Here is a 20,269-nt window from a genome sequence, read left to right as displayed (position 1 = left end):
AAATCTGGATAAAAGATATTCAATCCACAGAAGGCCAGAAATGCAAGCAAGCTGATCTTATTGAAACATTCAACCAGTATTGGCAAGCAAATAGTCAATTTGAAGTAATAAAAATATAGGAACCAGGTACAATAGATCTTTATTTGGTAGAGGCTGTAGCCAACGATACTAAAGAACATCAGCACCTTCAGTATCTCTAACTGTCAAACAAGCCCTTTATAACTGCAGTGTCTTCTCATAGTGAATGGAGGAACAAAAAAGAAAAGCTCCAGCTCAAGCTAGGGAACGTATACTGACTTCTATACTGACTCACACACTCTGTGAACCAACCTAACTTTTAGAGAAATAACCTCTCAAGTTGTTGGATTTATATAGACGGCCTCTTGGAAGCAGGAAGAATTACCTGTGGGGGGGGGGGGGGGGACTAATTGCAAGACAAAGGCCTTCATCACTTAGCTTTCTCAACCTGTGTGTGTGTGTGTGTGTGTGTGTGTCAGAGGAAGAGTGAGAACTGTCGTGCCTTTCATGTCAAGAGAGTCACATGGGACATGGCCAGGGGGACACTGGTGCTGTGACACAGGGAGCAGGGATTGGTTACTGCATGCCAAAAAGCTGCTTTCTCATTGGCTGATGTTTGCCTCCAGGTGGTTTTGTCACACTTGGTTAGTGTTTGATGAAATGCCCTGTGCCTTTGATCTGAAGTGAAAGTAGGCAGGCATGCATGTACACACACACACACACGCACATGGAAAGACCACAAATACACACACATACACATTTTCCTTTTCCACAACTTGTCAGAAGACTAATCAGAAAGCTCTGTCATTATGTGTATTTTGCAAATACATACTTTTTAGGCACATGTTTAATGACATTAACACCTGCCATTAAAAGCCATAACAAAATGGCAGTGTACGCAGTCAGAGTCCTGCATCGGGCTGCGGATACCCAGCTGGTGACCCACCAAAAGGTTGACTCGCAGGTGGCATTTGTCTTAATTTTATTTACAGGTTCGGTTCTGTTATAAACAAAGTACTTGCAGGTTGGATCACAGCTGTTGGATTTATGAAATGCCCCAAAATCATCACTTTAAACTTCACTTTTAGCTGACTGATTTGTCTGGCATCGTGACTGAAACAGCGGTTTCTTAGTTAAAATAAAAAACAACCAACGAGCACCATAGTAGGACTCCATTAGACAATGAGTGCCACAGGTGGGACTAATGCTGTTGTCACACTGTTGTCAAACTGCTGTCAAGTGGTGCACCTGAACCTATGAAGGGTACTAACAACAATACTGAGCGCCATAGACAAGACAGACGCTGCTATCAAGGCTGTTCTAAATCGACGTCTTCTCAATTTCGCTCACCAGTGTAGTTTGTTTTCACTTAGCTCTACTCCACTCTTAAAAGCCCAGCAAAACAGTCATGTTAGCATGGCTACGCATCAGTGTGGACTTAGTGTGCCAGTCTTCCACTTAACACGTAATGGTGAGGGCGGGGAAAGCTGTATAAACTGTGTATAATCTGTTAGCCAGCAGCAGCAACCATGTAATTGTCAGCTGACAAAACTACAATGTCAACCTACAGGGCAAAAGCCATGGTAGCTTAGCTGACAAATAATTGTCTGCATGGTCAGTGATCTTCACAATCTGATTTTATTTAAGCCTGAATGACATCATCAGTTCTCTGTCTTATCAATCTCCCTTGACTTGTTTGTGAATGTTTGGGCCATGTGGCTGTGGTGACATATACGCTGCTCTCACCGCTGCAATTTAGCGGCAGATATGGCGTATCTGCTGGCTATGACTATTCTCAGATGATGTGACTCCACCTACTCGGTGCACCACAGGTGCATGTTGGAGTGCCAATACTGCAGACCCACTCAGGCGGATACACTGGTCTCTAGTGATTGGTTAGGGAAAATCGAATCCCCCTCCCCCACAGATATCGTGCAGAGTGGATGCAATGTCAGACTGAAGATGGAAACGGAGTGAAACTAATCAACAATCCTGTTTGATATCAGGAAACATTAAACTTGCTGGATTGTTTGAACAGTGCATGGTTATTGTAATATATGCGGTTTTGCTTTGAGCCATGGATCTTGTGTCGATGGGTTGGGTCAGGTTGCGGAACTAAGTGGTCAAATGTGCGGGTCTGTATGCAGTACAAGTGCAACGTACATACAAGTGTGTGCTCTCTCTATTACACTCAAACACTCCGATACACAAACAACTGCGTCCACACAAACATATCAGGCAAAATTTGCACATCTAATCTCCTGCAGCAGTTCAAAAAGCCGTGCTCTCCAGACAGAGAGAAAATATGAATTCAAGGTTCCAGACGTTATTCACTCCCTATCAAACCTGAGGCCTTCAGATCTTTTGTCTCACAGTATCTCAGATCTCTACTATTGACAAGCAGGGAGTGAGTGCGATACAGCTGCGTGAGGTGAGGAGGTCACACACAAAGACCTTTTTCTCCACTAACCAAACTTTAAGCTCATATAAGTGCTGCCTATTAAGCACTAATTGCAAATATGACCTGTGTTTTCTATGCTAGGGATTGCACAGAGGAGTGTGTGTGTGTGTGTGTGTGTGTGTACGTGTGGTAAGTTAACAATATTCCCACACTTGCTCAAAGCCCTGCCCTGATTTCTGGTAACTCTTTATAAAAGTCCTAATGTTCTGTGCTTTGCCACAACTTGAAGGCAGGGGGGAGGGGGTGGGGAAAGACAGAGAGAGATGGACGGCAGAGGAGAAAAAGAAAGTCAGATAAGGAGGTGGTGTGAGTGAGAGGCAGGATTCGTGCTCACTGTAGCCCAGAGATGAGGCGACTTTATCAGGCACAGAGGCAGCTTCACAGGCCCCTCAGTGGAGAACGGAGATTGGGAGGTCTGGGGTTGTGTGCGTTCAGCCTCACCCACACGCACACACACACACACACACACACATACACATACTCACAAAGATAAACTTCAATGGCAACCAGACTAAAAACCCCCACACCTTCTACTCAGCCTACCTCCATCACTTTTCCTTCTCTCCTCCTTTCTTTTTGGTGCAGCTCAAATGTATGGAACTATCTGAACGTCTGATCTTATCTCCTCTGATATTCTGTTTCTCATTATTTCATTCCAACAGCTTCAACTGTCTACTCCCAAAACACCCCCCATCCCCCTGTATCCCTCTCTCCCCCTCTGTCTCTCCCTTAAACGCATGCGTCTTTGATGGGAATCCATTCATGGATTTAATGGATTTCTCTGGCCTTTTTTCCAGGATCTGGGAGATGTGTTCAAAAAAAAAAAAAAAAAAAAAAAGGGAGGAAAGCTGGCCTGCCCAGGCTCTGCTTCCAAGAGGATGGTGGACTGCAGAGGACAGCATTTCTGTCTGCATCAAAAGAATGAGAAATTTTCAGCTTACAAAACAGGGCGAATGAGTCAATATGGATCTGAGAGCTGACTGACTTCAATCCCACGTGAAAAAAAAAACAGGGCGCAACGAAGTAGTGAAACTTTTCCCTGCCCACTCCGAAGTCAAACTTGGAGACAGATTAGAAAGTAGAAAAAAGGGGGGAAAGTAAGACTTTCAACCTTTGGTGAGGTTTTTTTTTTTTAGACATGCACTTTCAGCTGACAAAAAAGGATGGAGAAATCATTAATCTCTTTCATAAAAAGTGAAACTAGCACATTGCTTTTAGTGTTATCAGTCTGAGTTTAACATTCAGCATCACTGCTTTGAATCCACTCCAGATACCCCAACAACTGCAGGTCATTTTTTTTTACCCCATCTACAAAAAAAAGAGGGGAGAGAGAGGAATTAAAGTGAGCCAAAAAGATAAAATAACTTTGAGCTGCAAAACAGCTTTCTCATATCCAAAAGGGAAAAAAATGGACTGATAGGAAGTAGCGTGATTTCTTCAAATAAGGATTACCCTGTAATAAGCACACTCTTTTTCCTCGGCTCTCTCCCTTTAGTATCCATGGTTCTGGGTGCCATATGGAGCCAAAATGGCCGGCTGGGTGCTTTGGAGGTCCCTGCATTCCGGGGCTAATGCTACGCAGCTGGCGTGGGATGGTGTCTAATGAAAAATGCTCTCTTTGATGGGACCTGCCGGGGGATTAGGTTCTGATCAACACCACCTTAGGTCAGCTTCCTGCTAGACCAGCAAGATTATGGGTGATTTCCCAGCCGTGGGTCCAGTTTCTGTAGTGGCTAGAGGAGAGAATATGAGGCAGAAATAGAGAAAGAAAGAGAGGGGGAACCTCAGAAGTTCTAATTTAAGTACTTCCTGGTTCACTAAGATAGCAAAAAAAGTAAAGCTGGATAATGGCTAAACTGAAATGCTGTGGTTCCCCCTCTGTGACTGATCCCCTAAAACTAGAGTGTACATGTCAAAATGGTCTAACGGTGATGGCAAGAGGGTCAAACAAAGAATTTAAATTCTACAAATATGTAGTACATTAAATGCAGATGCTAAAAGTATTACTTAATTACTCAACTTCCTGTGTAAAGATCTAGGAAGCATTAAAATACTGTAGTAGTAATAGGCTTGGCTTTATGTTGTATTTTCAATTGAGTATCTCAAAAACTGAGGCTCTATGGGGGCATCTGAGAGGTTTAACCTCGGGTTGGATGTGCACACATTCAAAGGATACTTCCCCCCCTTAATGGTTTGTTACCTTGAATTTGTCAAGATAACTGTTTTTCTCTCATACCGCCACAGTGAAAGGATAATCCAAAAAAAGCGGACCTTCATCTTGAATTGAAGTAAACGGGGACCATATTTAACAACAGTGAAACTATATCAAAATACATTTTTACAAATTCTCGCACAACTCCTGAAGTCCAAGTCTTATTTATCCACTCATATGCTCAGTACTTCTCAAATGTGTGCATTTTTGCTAAAATCTTGAGATTTGAAACATGTCAGTGCAATCAGTAAAAAAATGCATGTGTTTGGGAAGTGCTAAGCATAAGAATAGATAAATGAGACACAGATTATAGTGCATAAGTTGTGTGAGTGTATGGAAACAGATGTTTTGATATACTTTTGCTGTCGTGAAACTTGATCACCTATGACTTCAGTTCATGAATATTTTTCGCCTTTTTTTGGATTCTCCGTTCACTTTGGTGACGTGGAAAAAAAAAACCCATCAAAGTTTTCTTCACTAATGCAATGTAACACACAATTGATATACGAATGGTCATTTTGCACGTGAAGAATTGCTTTGAGTTGTACTGATCTGTACAACTGAAATGACATGACAGACAAGTTGTAAAAGGCTTTTCATAAAAGTGCTATACAACTGGTACCAGTCCCACGCACAGACACACAAACACGACCTGTTCTCACTGTCAGCACTAATGAAAAGTAATTGCTTGGTAACATTGTTCACATGTCCTCTGACTAACATGTAGGGGAGAGGGAGACATACACAGAGGCAGACATACAGAGATAGTGGGAGGTACATACAAAAGATAAAAAAAATGGATTGCTAAAACAATATGACTACTAGAAGCAACCATGGGCTCAAAGTCAACCAAGCTTCTACCAACAGCTTCTCCTGTATGCAGGACGTAACACAACCCCCTGCCTTAGCTCATATTTTCCTCCCTAACTCAGCATTTGTTGGCTATTTCAGACATGAGTGCGCTCATCTCTCCTCTATGCAAGTTTCTGATTGAGAATAAATGATGGTGTGACTTTTTATGCAACCTTTGATTACACAGGGATTCATTCACACTAACAACAGACTGATGTAATGTGATTCACGCAGACAGCATCCTATTGGAAACTGACCATACTCTCCACTCATCTTTTACCATCTACCCTTCACCCACCTTATCTTGAGCAGCATCCTTCTCCTGCTGGTGGCTTTCTTCAAGGTCGCTACGGATGCGCTCCATGTCAGAGCGGAGCCGGTCCAGGGATGCCTCTTTGTCCACGAACGCCTTTTGTTTTTCCTCCTCCCGGAGTAATGCCATCTCTGCCAACTGTTGCTTGTGCTGTGCATTGGCTCCTTGGAGTTCCTCACGTAGACTCGACAGCTGGGCTTCCAAATCTGAAATCGTCTGGAAAGAGATGGATACAGAGATGTACAGTGAATTTAGGTAAGTGATGTTGAAACAGACACCTTTTATGCATTAACTTATCATCATAAAGTAAATGTTGATTGTACAATCTAATGGCTATAGAATAATGTCACCCTAGGTGTTTAGATTGGTTCCCTATAAGCCTCGCTTTTACTTTGTAATTCTGTCAGCCACTGGGTATGATCTCCCAGGAAAATAAAGGCTTGATTTATGGCACACAGGAAGTCTGTCAACCACAGCGCAACCAAAACAGGAAGAGGATAGTGATTTTCCCCCGTGTAGCTTTCCCAAGTTACCTAAGAGGTTCATTGTACGTGTTTTGAAATTACTATCCCCAGTAGCAGCAATGGCGGACAGTGGGACAAATGAAATGTATGTGGTAGTTGCTAGGCTCTGAGAAAAACGGAAAGCAATCCAGTTGTCTTTGTGACAGCGGCGCCAACAGTAGTACCGCATGGAGACACTAAATCAAAGTTGTCTGTACTAGGCTTGGATAGTATCAAAGTATAACAGTATACTGACAGGATGATTTTCAACACTGCCAAAAATACAGGTTTTCATGAGTTTTATCCCCCCCCCCCGTCTGAGTAAAGAGATGCTGCAAAGATACCGAGATTCAGTATAAAACGTGTGAAGTGCCTCGACACTTTAACAAAGTGTAGAAAAGTTTCACAAACATGTTGAAATGCTTCTGTTTTCCTCTCTGTGTGTGCGTAGGGGCTGCTGCAATGGTGTGACCTCTCTATTGACCTCTCTCTTTTTGAACTGCTCAGTCTTGACTTTACCCAGAAGAGCCCTTTAATAGTGCTGCCAGTGAGTGTCAACATAACATAGTAGGAATGCTAATAAGCCCAACCCTGCAGCCTCTGAAACACCAGAAATAAGACTGGTCTGACACATGCAATGAACCTACATCTTGAGAGTTTGGGAAATGCCAAAAGTTAAAAGATGTGCTTACTGTTTTGAAAAAAGCATTTATGATACGACCAACCATGTTACAGCTGAATACACTCTTAGAAATGAGGGTTCCAAAAGGGTTCTTCCTGAAGGGCTGAGGCTCTACCCAGAACCAATTGCCTCTGAAGAACCTGTGTTTGAAGAAAAGGTTCTTCGATGGTTATGAGCTCTTACTCTTAAAAAAAAAACAACCTTTTTGGAAGATGTTCTTCAAGGATTGTTGAAAGCATGGGTGTTAAATAATCCTCACCCATACATTTTCAAATATTTGCCCATGTTTCAAATGCTTATAAAGTAGATGTATCTGGAATTCCGTAAATCAATTAATTTGACTTGTGTTTTGCTAAAGTCGATATCTTTACCATAATTACATGCCATACAATACTTGACTTCATTCCAGTATTGAACAAACACTGTGTAAATTGGCCAGTGGGCTGACTAGTAAAGTTGAGAGTCACTGTACCACTGAAAGAGTTAAGGCTGTCGTAGAATGTGATTGTCATGTGTGTTTTGGTTTGCACCGGACCACATGAGCCCCAGCTGTTTTGAAGCCTCAAGAAGCCCATAGAGACAGAGCGCAACGCGTCATAATCTGAAAGCCACGCCCCCAAAGGGGAAACGAGGCCCGCTTTCCCCTCACACTTTCCCCCTCCGTTTCCAGCCTGCTGAGTAGTCCCAGTTGAATTGAATGAATTGAATTGAATTGAATGAATTGCTAGCTAGCTAGCTGGCTAGCAATTCAGTCGTGGAGACTTGAAGGCGTGGCTGCGGAGGCAGAATAACAGCGAAAGAGTGAAGAAGCGAAGGGGAAAGCAGGCCTCATTTCCCCTTTGGGGGTGTGGCGTTCAGATTATGATGCGTTGCGCTCTGTCTCTATGGGCCCCAGAGTAACCTGGTAAACTAAAACCATGATTAGTTAATATAAAAGGGTTTTAGTAGTATCTCCTGGGTAGGTTCTTGATAAAACCATTGGAATATAAAGGGGTTCTCGGAAGAACCCTCTGAGTTCTTGCTAGCACCCTTTAAAAGGTGGATAGGTTCTAGCTTTAACCCCCACATAGGATTCAAGGTGAAACCACTACACCATTGAAGGATTCTCTGCAAAACACATCACAGGAGGTTCTGGGTTAAACCTTTCACAGATGGTTCTGGTTATTACCCCTCATGTTAGGTTCTATGTAGAACCCTTTGAAAGGATTTAAGGTGGAACCTTTATAGAAGGTACTACCAGGAACCAGAAAGGGTTCACCTTTAGGAACAAGCTGGAGAATCCTATATGGTTCTAGTTTGCACCTTAATTTCTAAGACTGTATCACAAGTCTTCAGTTAGACAATTTATAGAACATATTAACCACACATATTAGATTTATCATATAATATAATCATTCCCTACATTTTACAACAAGCAATGAGTAAAAAAGCATTGTAGTGAGGTGTAGGTGTCTCTAAGATGCACTGCAGTTGCGGTGTTTCACACTACCTTACCTATATTGCACATATTCCCCAGCTATTGCACATCCTCATTACTCTCCTTGGTTTACTTGGTTTATTTCTTACTTTGGTTCACACTATGTGCCGTGCCTTCTGCACCCCTCCTCCCTCCCCTCAAAAGCCTGGGCATCCCAGGACAACGCCATGTTAAGGCAATCAGACAGAAAGTGTCTGAAGTCTTTTTTAGCGGGCACTGGGGAGAATCAAAGAGACTTCAAAGGAGTGTCACAAAAACAGGCAGATGCTGTGGCTCTGTGTTATCCTCCCTCCAACACTGGCACACACATACATACACAGACAAACAGCCACACATGGTCTAGCTGTCACACACATACAATGGCATGCAGCACATTAAGAGAGAATATGAGGTAAAAAAATAAACAAACACACGCAATCCTCTATCTCTATGTCCCACTCCCCTGTCTCTCAACATTAGCTGTCTCATTGTTCCGCTTGTGCCTTCAAGGGCAAGCAGCTATTAGATCTGAGCCCCGGAGAGTCTTTAATGTATAATTCTCTCTTCAACAAATGTGGATGATCTGCCTTCCAAAAAAATCTTTTAATAAGTTAAAATATAATCTCCCAGAACAGAGGCATTGGCAGTGACACTTCAGAAACTGAAGAGGCCAAGAGAGCATGTCTCCTTTGGAAGTATGTGAGCACAGCCGCTTCCAACAGGGCACATGTTAGCATGCTGATGTGGAGCTTTGTGATGAAGCAGTTCTTGGTGACAATAGGAGAGTGTCGAATGAAATATACCGGGTCAACTCGTGTCAGCCAAGAAGACAGAAGACTGGGAGAACAGAACGCTGTTTAACAGACTTTCAATCAAGAGAAAATGACACAAAGTTAAATGTAGATGAGAAGCTGTGAGACTTCATCAGCCACTGTAGCTCTTTATATCTAAAATGTTGTGAGACACAAGTTAAAAACACTAAATGTAGCTAATGTAGCTGCTCATTAACGTACCTTGAGGAATAGACATGCTGGCATGACATTTTAACACATGTGCTACTCTCCTTGCAAACTGTATTATGACAAATTGTTGGGCAGCAACTTTTATGGACTGAACACCCGGGATGTTCTGGTAATAAAACCAGAGTTGTTCTAACTTTGTTTGGTTACAACCACAACAGAGCTGCCTCTCATCACTGTTCCATAATATGCAAGCCTCCCTTTTACCAATTATGTTTTGGTGAAAAGCATCCACATGTTTATAAAAGATGGTTTTCTGCCTCTGAGTCATCTCTCACAAAACAGATAAATCAGAAAATGAAGAGGGAAAGATGGGTAATGAGTTCATCTTTTACATTAACCTTAAAAGATTCATTATTCTGCTGGTATGCTTATCTGGGACAATGTTTGTGGATTACCATTAGATATTAAAGGGGAACTGCGCCCATTTTCAAAATTCATACATGCTGTTTCTATGGTCTAAGATGGTCCAAAAACCAGACATCTCTCGGTTGTATGTCTTCGTGAATCAGTCAAGTTGCAGTTACAGTTTGCATCCATGTCTGTGAAAACGTGGATGCTTCACACATATCTTCCCCCTGGTAGCACAGAGGATCAATACAATCAGCACAGTTTCAAGGTGGGCACCTAAGATTTGTGTCACCAATTCAGTACCAAATGTCTCCCCTTGTGCTCCTGAGATAAGATGTTGAGTAACAGCCAGAACACTGATTATGCATGACATTATGACATCACAGTGAAGTTGACCTTTGACCTTTTGGATATGTGATGTCATTATTTTTACCTATTTGTCTGTATTTGTTATAACTAGTGTTTGAATTCAAAACATGTTTTGTGAGGTCACAGTGACCTTGGCCTTCGATCTTCAACCACTGAATTCTAATCAGTTCATTCTTGAGTCCAAGTGGACGTTTGTGTTTAGGATTTTTTTTTTCAAAGTTGGCATGAGAATAAGACAGGTGCAAGGTCAGAGTGACCTTGACCTTTGAACACCAAAATCTAATCAGTTCATCCTTGAGTCCAAGTGGACATTTGTGCCAAATTTGAAGAAATTGCCTCAAGGTGTTTCAGAGATGGCACGATCATAACAGACATAAAATAATGCCTCTGGCCACAGCTGTTGCCGGCGTGGAGGCATAACCAGGGTGCTTAAACTCAAAATTGTGATGTCATCAAGTATAGGGCCTGGAACTGTGCCACAGACAATGAATTGGGAGAGATATTTCAGATGATGCTGAAGTAGGAATGTTCTGAGTATGTGGGTACATTTGCTGTCTCAGAACTAAGAACACCACAATTGAATAAAGCTAATTTGTGTATAAAAAAGAAACTAAACATTCTGTGGGACCACAACATCAGGTCTGTGGAGCAGCTCCAGACTTTATAACCAATGACATCACAAATCTCAGACTTACTTCTCTGGTTTTAGGGTCTGAGAGAGAGTAGCTCATGTTCACAAATATTGATTAAACTTTCCTTATCCATTAAAGTAAGATATTGGAAGTTGGAAATTTAGGTGGTGTTCCCCTTTAAAGATGCAATAACATTAGAGGAAAGTGATGTGTTTTCCCATTGAAAAAAAAAAAAAAAAAAGCATTACATGAAGGTGACATAACTATAAACAGGCAGAACCTTCCTCACAGCGGATATTATGACTTGGCAAACACAGGTGTAACTAATAACATTTATAGTAGCTGTATTCCATCTAGACATGTCAGTGCCAGTGCCCTGGTATTGTGCATGTTGGCTCACTGACATGGCTCACAGGCACACCTAAATGGAGCAGACCCATAATTAATCTCATTATGGTAGTGACACCTGTGCTTTTCCTGCTATGACAACTCAAATGACTGCTGTGAGAAAATGTAGTTTGCATTAGCATGGCTAACTTATGTCTACACTTTTTCTACTTTTAGAAGTTTTAATTTTAAAGACACAGTTTGAGTTGGATGAGAAAATTGATACTACTCTCATGTCTGTGTGGTAACTATGGAGCTCAGTTTGTGTGTGGATTAGACAAACAATATTCAGCATGTTAACTAGAAGTGCTGGTAGGGATATTTTTGAGCTTTGGACAGAGCCAGGTTAACCGTGCCGCCCCTGCTTCTAATCTTTATGCTAAGCTGAGCTAATCAACTCCTGCCTCTAGCTCCACAGTTAACGTCTTCTTCTTGACATGTTTAAAAGTATGTAAGAATACTCTGCAGCGACTAATACTTTGTTTGACATGGTTTTCCCACATAAAAAGTAAAAAAAAACAAAAAAACAAAAAAAACAAAGCTCTGAAAAGAGGCTGGAGGCAGATCTACTCTTTCTCACTCAACGAGATCTGGCCTCTGCCCCGCATACCACTGTTGCCTGCAGTAGTTTTCGCTTTCCACTTCCTCCAGCAGTGGCACAGCGTTAAAGTGAGGTGTGGAGATAGGTCTGGCTATGCGTGCTAGGTTGACGGATTAAAGAGCAGTGCGCATCAAGATAGCTAACACTGGTAAGTGATTGTTATTGCCATCTTATGCCATTATCGTTTGGAAAGCGCTGCCGACGTGTTTATGTCACACTACGGGCCGATGCTGTTGTGTTACATGTCACGTCTGCCACGCCTCTTTTGCTTCCAGCATGCTGGTATGCTAGCTAAAATCACACACTGAGGGGGTATCGTTTGGTTCTGTAAAAAAACAAAAAACGAAGGCAGTGTGAAAAAGGGACTTTGTAGCAGACTAATGGTGCAGTCTCTGTGTAAAGGGTTAGTGATTGGCTTTCGTATTAGTGACGTACCTAATCTAGCTTGCCTGGCATATATTTGAATCTCAGATTTTAGGTAGTCAGGCATTTTGAGGGACATATACATTGAGAAACACCTTTTTGAGTGAAAGGGGACTTTACTGCGCATATACAGAGAGAAGAGAGAGGCATATCCATTCTAATTAACACTCAGGGTCTTAGCGAGTGAGTATATTCCCCAAAATACTGGATTATTCCTTTAGCACATTTTTCCCCTTCATTTTCTGTTTACAAAACATTTCCTTAACCTTAACTTGTTTGTTTATCTGGTCCTCTGACCCCACTGTAATTTGACCGTTTAACAGAAACAAATGCTGTCACGAATTTAAAACTGGGTGCTCGAAAAGAGGGGAAATACAACCAGGCTGAACTGTAAGAAAGTAAATCTTAAGGAACAGTATGTATATGTACCTGTGTATATGTACATATATGTTTAATTTATACCTGACAACTTCTCCCTCAAAAGATAAATAATGTATTTATGCTTAGAATCAGATATACGTATATGCATCTGTGTGTGGTATTTGACCGAACTAAGCAAAGAAAACGTAGGTAAGAGTGTCGTAATGAATGTTTTACTGCTGTCAGCCAGATAAAAATTCATCTGGCTGAATTCCAAGACGTGATGTATGCACATACTAAATGGCTTCATGGTTTGAAAGATATGCTGTAACATGCAACACATCACAGAGCATCAGTAGTCACTGATGACTTCACCCATGATCAATCACCCTGAATGAAAAAACAAGGGGCTCTAACATAAATACTCAGATGTGAAGTACATGGGAAGATGTGATGAAATCATCAAGAATCACAAACACGATCACATGCCAGCTCAGTGAAAATCACTGAGTAACAAGACAGGATCCGCTTGACGATACCAGATCTCGGGGACCAATCATTCGGTAAATGACAATTCACGCAAAGCACAGTGAGACAATCGATGCACACTGGTCTAGCTGTCTGCCTTGTTCTCCTCATCAGACATCCTTTTAGCTTTGACTCGGTCTGTCATCACCCTCTTCATTTGACTCATCTTAATCACGTACTTGGGATTGAAATGCTTTGAAAAATTGACAGCATCATTATTTAGTCCATCACGGCCCAGAAGAAAGACCTCACAAGGCTCTCGCTCTCTCCCATGCCGTTTGAAGTCCAGATGGCGCGTACGTTTCCTTTAGAAAAAGACATAATTAATTGGGAAAATAATACCTATAAAATGAGTTTTGAGGAGGAGCTGGTGGGAAAAATATGAATGATGGGTTTTTCGTAGAACAAACAACTCTGTTGTTTGCAAAAAAATAAGGCCTGAAATTAATTTATAATGCCTGTCCTAGTTTGTGAAGTCAAACTCTTACTAATGTTTAACAATTGAAAAGCCACACAGACACAAAGTGGAGTAAATTAGGAGCAATAACGACTGTGAAATATGTTAAATTATTTTATCATAAATTACAACAAATGCTTTTTTTATAGGAATACTTTGTTTTGTAGAGGATATAAGATAATGACAAAGTCCTGTGGTTGAAAATTGTGGCATTGTAAGTGGAAAACGTCTCGTCTAATGTGACTTGAGTGTGAAATATAGCGTTGCGATACCACGTTAAACATATTTTTAAACACACTAAGGATGGATGTGCGAACAAACACGACACAATTTTCATCTGAGGAGGAAAGGTGAATCAGAAAGGCCACTACATGAGGATCTGGGCTGTGTTAGAGGATGTACTGCGGATTCCCCAAACAGCCTACAGAACTCCTTCATCCTCTGGGGGGCATTGAACAGCTGACAGAACAACACCAAAGCGGCTGCAAGAAAACATGTTTCACCTGCAAGACATTTCATCATTCTGGACTGACGGCCAAATGAAAGCTTCCCTTCATACTTGGGTATTTAAAGAAAAAACAACGGTTTAACAGATAGTTTTTTCTTTTAGGAGGACAGTCAGGTTCACAAGGCTGGGAATTGTGAGTTAATCCCGTGAGTCAGTGGGATGCCAACCACATGCCAGGCCTTGAATCCAGCGACTTAATTCTGACTCTTACGTTAGAGATATCATAGCATGTAACATTTATAGACACCAACAGCAAAAGAGAAAGATAACTTAAGGTGTGAATGTTGACAAATAAAAGCCCCATGTGCACAACAGATGGGTCATATAGCCTTAATAATGTGTAGCGGCTCCATAGTGGGTAACGCCAGAATTTTTTTGGATAACACACTCTGGTGGGATGAGGACAACGTGTCCCTGTGTGAGCCTTTTTTAAACTCTTGCTTCCAATCGCTGCTACGACTCATTGGCTTTCCTTCTCCAACACAAGGCAAGAGTCAGGAATGCTATTTATTAGTGTCCCACCACATCAAGGGGATGAGTGGGTATTACTCATCCTATGAGTGTGCGACTGACATTTGCTGTTCCCTCAGCCAACTTCCGAGCTGCAACTGTCCTTGCACTGATTCCAGGAAGACTGAGAGAAACTGCGAGAAGGAGAGAGGCGGAAATAATGAGGCCTGGGTTCAATCGCCACAGCAGGCATTTGGGTTGCCTGTTACTGACATGTCACTTGATGATAATATCTTTGTCCGCCTGACCCATGTGGTGGGAGTGTGTTGTTTGAAAAGGCTTGAGTCTCCCAGAGGCACAAGAGAAATGAAAGTAAAAAGAAGTTGTAGCATTTGCTTTTTGTATGCTTTATGTTTTTTGTATGAATCGACAAAATGCATTTTATGTTTTCATGTTTTCACAACTTTCACAGCCCTGTATTGGGCGTGTAGAGAAGCTGCCAGTGAAGGCCACACTGCTGTCGGTGTGACAGTCCAGAGCTCTCAAGGGGTAAACAACTTCAGTTATGCAAAAGTGTTTAATAATAAGTGACTTTGCTCCGTGTTAAAAAAAAAAAAAGAAAAAAAAAAGCTCATCTTTAATACATGTCTGCTGCTGGTGTGTCGGCTTCTTGTCATTTTAACAGCACATCCATGGAACAGAGCTCACACAGGAAGTCAAACCAGCTCACATCCCTGCCACTTTCACGAACTTCACAATCCCGTCCTTCATCTTTCCAAGGCCTGAGTGAAAATCTTGATTTCTGCCGCTTTAACATCTGACATTAGGCAGGCGTCTGATCTTGACTCGAAAATGCTGCACGAGCAAACAGGAACTGAGAATATGAGATGAGCTCTGGGGGAAGTTTGTTTTCTGCCACCTCCTGAGATCCTAAGATTTGTCAAGCTGCACGTCATTTTGACACGAGTAGGACAGCGTGTTATCAGCAGAAATGTCCTGTTGTGACGGCAACTCCAGAAAACCAAATAACACACTAGCTGGTGCCATCGGTGCTGTGAAAGACATTTCCCAAAAATATTAGACAAGGGAACATAAGAGAGGGGATGAAAAAGGAGGAAAAACGACTTGTTCCTCATGTTATACAGTTTCTAGCTTGTGAAATACATTTTAGTCTGCTGTGACACAAGTCAACCAGTATAGTAGTATACTGATATAGTGGTATAAGATGGCTTCTAGTTGTCTAAAAATGACTGGCTTAATATGTGTCAGAGAATATTTTGACATTTCAGCGAGCAACAGGGGGCCATTTTGAACCTGAGCGAGAACATTCCCTTTAGTTTCATTGTAAACACCTAAAAGACAAAATTATTACAGTTTAACAACTTGGGGAGTCTCTTTAGTCTTAAATATTGTTGCATTCTTGCATTTGCAGAGAAAAATAGGCTTTTACTTTTAATACACACCTTTTAAAAGAAAAAAAATTCAATTGTTTCCTCTGGTGGTAAATGTACTTGCCCTCTTAAATGCCCCTTTTCCGTAAATCATCGTACTTAGTGATAAAATAAAACCTAAATGAGTTTACGCTAAGTCCGATTTCGTCGCCAGTCTTTCAGTGCGCCCACAGTTGGTGTGGGCACATTTTATCCACAAATACAACATATGTCTGGCCTAATCTCCAGCCAACAGCCAATACACAATATTCTCTGCATGCTGACAATGCCCATTTCATCAGGAAGCCTGAGGAGTCAAACACATCCCCAGTTGGGGGCTGGTTTGTCAAACGGCTTCCCACAGGGCTCCAAGCTAGCCCAGGCTGGAGAGAGGCGAAGACAGAGCGAGGGGTATGAGATGAAGACCTGCTGCTGGTTTGGCTAAATGGTGACAGAATAGCCTCTCAGTGTCAGGGATGTCCATTAATACAGACCCAAATGTCATACACTCATTGTGGCCGTCAAAGCTGAAATAAGAGAATAACCAGAGTTTTCCGGAGGGAGATGGCTACCTGCGGTGAGAGGAGAATGCCATGCAGAGATACACTTCGGTGGGAGTACAGGGCGCTTGACGCTGGTCCACAACCGTACGGCGGGAAATAAAAGAGAAATTCGACCCGGAGTTTTGGAATAAAAGCTTGGCGCTGAACGGAACAGATTTCTTCTCCTTCATCTGGCTACCTGTGGTTTCTGGATTTCAAGTCCTTACACTTCTATCACAAAACCCCGCTGCGATAGAAAAATAATTTATAAAACATTGGAACAACGTTAGAAGTTGGGACAGCGTGATTTTTTTTTTTGTTTTGTTTATTCTTTTTTTTTTTTAACTTTTTCTTACGTGCGACGTTGTTTTTGCCCAAGTAAATTGTATTTTTATTCAAATAGCAATATCTAAATTCTACCGTATGCTCGTACTACAGACACAGCCATCTATAAAATGATTCACACCCAATTTCAAAATCTGTCTCCCTTCAAGTAAAAAAGTGTCTCAACCCGCTGTGCTTTTGAAACCCCAGGAAAACGTCAATGGGCAAAATACAAAATGGTTGTCCACGGGAGAGCGGTGGGTCAGCATGTGTGTGTGTATGTGTGCAAACGTGGATCAGTGGAGACCCCCTACCTGGGCATTGCGCTTCCTCCACTCCTGGGTGTGCTGTTGGTGCTGTTGCAGGGCGGCCCTGGCCTGCCTCTCCAGGCTGCTCACCTCCCACTGGCGCTCTTGGACCAGGCTGTCCTTTTCCGCGCTGTGCTGCTGCTGTAGCCGCGTCCTCTCCTGCTCGTGCTGCATGCGCTGCTCAGCCATCTGATTGGACAAGCAGGCAAAGAGAGACTTCATCAGCCAACACACACTCAGAGCAACCCTGTCGTCATGACAACTTGTCCATCCACCGATCCATTCATCCTTTCTTCGTCCAATTCCTTAAACCCCTTCCCTCCACCTAGAACACCCATGTGCCCCATCAGTTTGGCGACATTGGTAGGTAGGTGGGGAAAAAAATGCGAGAAAAGTTTCTCCGCTTCCTCACATTGTCAGAGGACGATGATGTGATGTGTTTACATCTGGCTTGCTCCCCCCGCCCTCCCACCTCCCCTGCCAATTGTACAGACCGGCCCTCAATGTCCCACTCCTCTCTCTCTCTTCAAATCTGTCCCCCTCGCCCCATTCTGCCATCGGCATATAAAAGAGCAGCTAGTTTGGGCTATGCATGCAAGCTGGTAGGGGTTAGCCATCTGGCTGCAGTAACTACCCAATGCCCCATGCTATGCGCCTGACAGCATGCGAAAATCGGCTTAGGCGATGACTATGATCATCATTATAAACCCAAATCACCAAAAAATTCAGAGAGAGGGAGGCAAGGACGGCAGAAACTTTGAGGAGAACCGAGAAGATGCTTAAAGCTCCGGATAGTGCTTTTACCTGTAATTATATTCTCAGGACTAATTCAACCGATTTCACATCCATTGATTGATCAGATAATTGATCAGTTTCCATGTTTTCACAATTAATGGGATTGTGCTCAAACAGCAATTACCATACTGCTATCATTGGGGTTTGTGCTGCTAATGAAGGAGTACAGCAAGGAGCTCTATGCACCAATCAACAACAAAGCTTGCCTACGGTATAAACATACAGTAGACTTCAGTCTCATTGAAGTTACAACCAGCTACACATAATACAGTAGAGAAATACAGAAACACTTCTAATGGGACACAAAGCCCCAATTTTTCAGGGCTTAATCATCCTGGCAGCTGAAGCAAGTCTGTAGCCCGGCACGGCTGTGAGTGGAGTCACCTGCTGAGAGGTGAGCCTTGGCAGCAGAGCTCCCAGCCCAAGCCCCCAAGCCTTTCCCAGGCTCTGTTCCCTTCCCACTCCCCCATGGCGGGGGGACCAGTGACCCCCACACCATCCCGCCGTGCAGCCCCAGCCGGAGCCCTGAAAGGACAGCAGGGGCCTGGGGCCCATTCGCTTCCCTGCTTTGAAGCTAATCCCCTGCACATTGTGCTTGACGGCACCCTACCTGGCCTGCCAGAGAAGCGGAGATCCACAGCCTCTATGCCCGGTGCCTGCTCTATCCACGGCCCTATCTTCGGACGTTGCATGCTATTCAGAGCAGGTGATGAATGAGGGGCTATCTACAGGAAGCCGGATTCTGTCCCCAGCACTGCGAGGAAGGCCACAATAGACACTTCATTTTGGGCAGCCAAGAATTTACCCCTCAGGTTTTGAGAGAGCTTTGCTAAATGCCCTCTGAAAAGGGCAATGGGAAGAATTATAGCTGGATAAAAATGTATTTTATCTCTGTGGCTCAGTTAATGCCATGGCAGACACACACATACACGCGCATACCCTCCAGATACCTCACACACTTCATTTTCCAGTTCATAATAGAACACAATGAAGCTCCATTAGACAGACACTATGCAGAATATGGGCAGCATCTTCCACATGCTGCCACTGGCGATGTTGATGTTGTCTACGGTGCATTCCACAGGCAGACTAATTTGCACCGCCTTCACTTTCCATAATAGATAGATACAAATGAGATCCACAGCCAGAATACGTTGTCCCACAGGGATAGTCAGATTCATACAGCAGCAGAAGTTACAGCTGACAGACTGATAAGCAGGCAATTGCTTCAAGAACTCCCCAGCAGGACAGCAGGACATGCGGTAACAGAAATTGGGGGAGGACATCGTGGCTTACTGTTCGCTCCTGTTTAAAAGTCTCGGGCCACGGGGGTTTGGAGGAAAGAGGGGATCTGAGGTGAAACGAGGATGAAGAAAGGGGCAAGATAGATCCATTGTGAGAAAAACAGCTAAATGAAAAAGACGGAGAGGAGATGACAGAGAGCAGACCCAGCAAGGAGCCTGGTTGTGACATCACGTAGCGCCAGCGTGCAGCGGAGGATGCTGGGTGCTGCGGTTCTTAAAGGGACCGGCGTGGCGTTTATGAGGAAAGACTGAGTCGGTTACAGCACAGCTTGGTGCCACAGATACAGAGTGGGTCGGGTGTTACTGCACAGCACGGCTCCTGCCAGCCGAGCCTGACATGGTTGTGTGTGTGTGTGTGTGTGTGTGTGCATTGCTCGCATTGTGACAGGACAGTGAGGTAATGGGCTTCTTTCAGCCCCAGGGGGGAAAATCTGAAATGTTTGGGAAGGAGGAGGGAAGAGGAGGGTGTAGAGGAGAGTAGAACAGAAGCCCTGTCTAGTCTCAGCAGGGGAGGCTGGGGTGGGTGTGGGAGGGGAAGGAGAGATGGAGGAGACAAACCTCTGATTCCTCACTGTGGGGTTTGAACTGAAGATGGCCAGTGAGCGGCGCTGCATATGAGTATATTTGTCTGTGCGTACAAGTCCACACACTCGTTTGTCTATAAACTAGACTCCTTTATTATCTACCATCCCAATCTAACATCTGAAGAATGAGGCTGTTGTGGTTTCCCTTGGCTTCCAAGGTCACGCCTCCAAACGCGCCATTTGACCTCACTACATCACTCCAACGTCAAGAGCCAGAGCTCTGTCAGGACACTATGACGTCCAGCTGCCAGGAGGGTCAGCTGCAAAACAACTCCTTCATACACAGTTCCCCCTTTTAAAGTCTCATTGAGGCCGGCGTTGAGGGAATGTTCTTTTATGAGCATCTGAATGGACGAACTTGACCCCTGCAATCTCGTGACACCAATCTCTCTAGAGTGGA

The 20,269-nt window shown here is 43.2% G+C and overlaps 1 protein-coding gene across 2 annotated transcripts in view; it reads right to left on the bottom strand.

The window, feature by feature from the left end:
• cep112 (centrosomal protein 112) overlaps positions 1 to 20,269 on the bottom strand; it is a 136,083-nt gene that overhangs the window by 48,386 nt on the left and 67,428 nt on the right. For both annotated transcript variants that reach the window (XM_049562417.1, XM_049562418.1), the window contains exons 20-21: positions 17,193 to 17,375; positions 5,842 to 6,072 (exon numbers count right to left, since the gene is read on the bottom strand). In XM_049562417.1, coding sequence (XP_049418374.1) covers positions 5,842 to 6,072; positions 17,193 to 17,375 — 414 coding nt within the window. The remainder of the gene's footprint in view (positions 1 to 5,841; positions 6,073 to 17,192; positions 17,376 to 20,269) is intronic.

This window comes from Epinephelus fuscoguttatus, linkage group LG19, assembly GCF_011397635.1.
Source record: "Epinephelus fuscoguttatus linkage group LG19, E.fuscoguttatus.final_Chr_v1".
NCBI classification, from domain to species: domain Eukaryota; kingdom Metazoa; phylum Chordata; class Actinopteri; order Perciformes; family Serranidae; genus Epinephelus; species Epinephelus fuscoguttatus.
The sequence above is the reverse complement of the archived record's forward strand: the minus strand, read 5'-3'. Positions and strand labels throughout refer to the sequence as shown.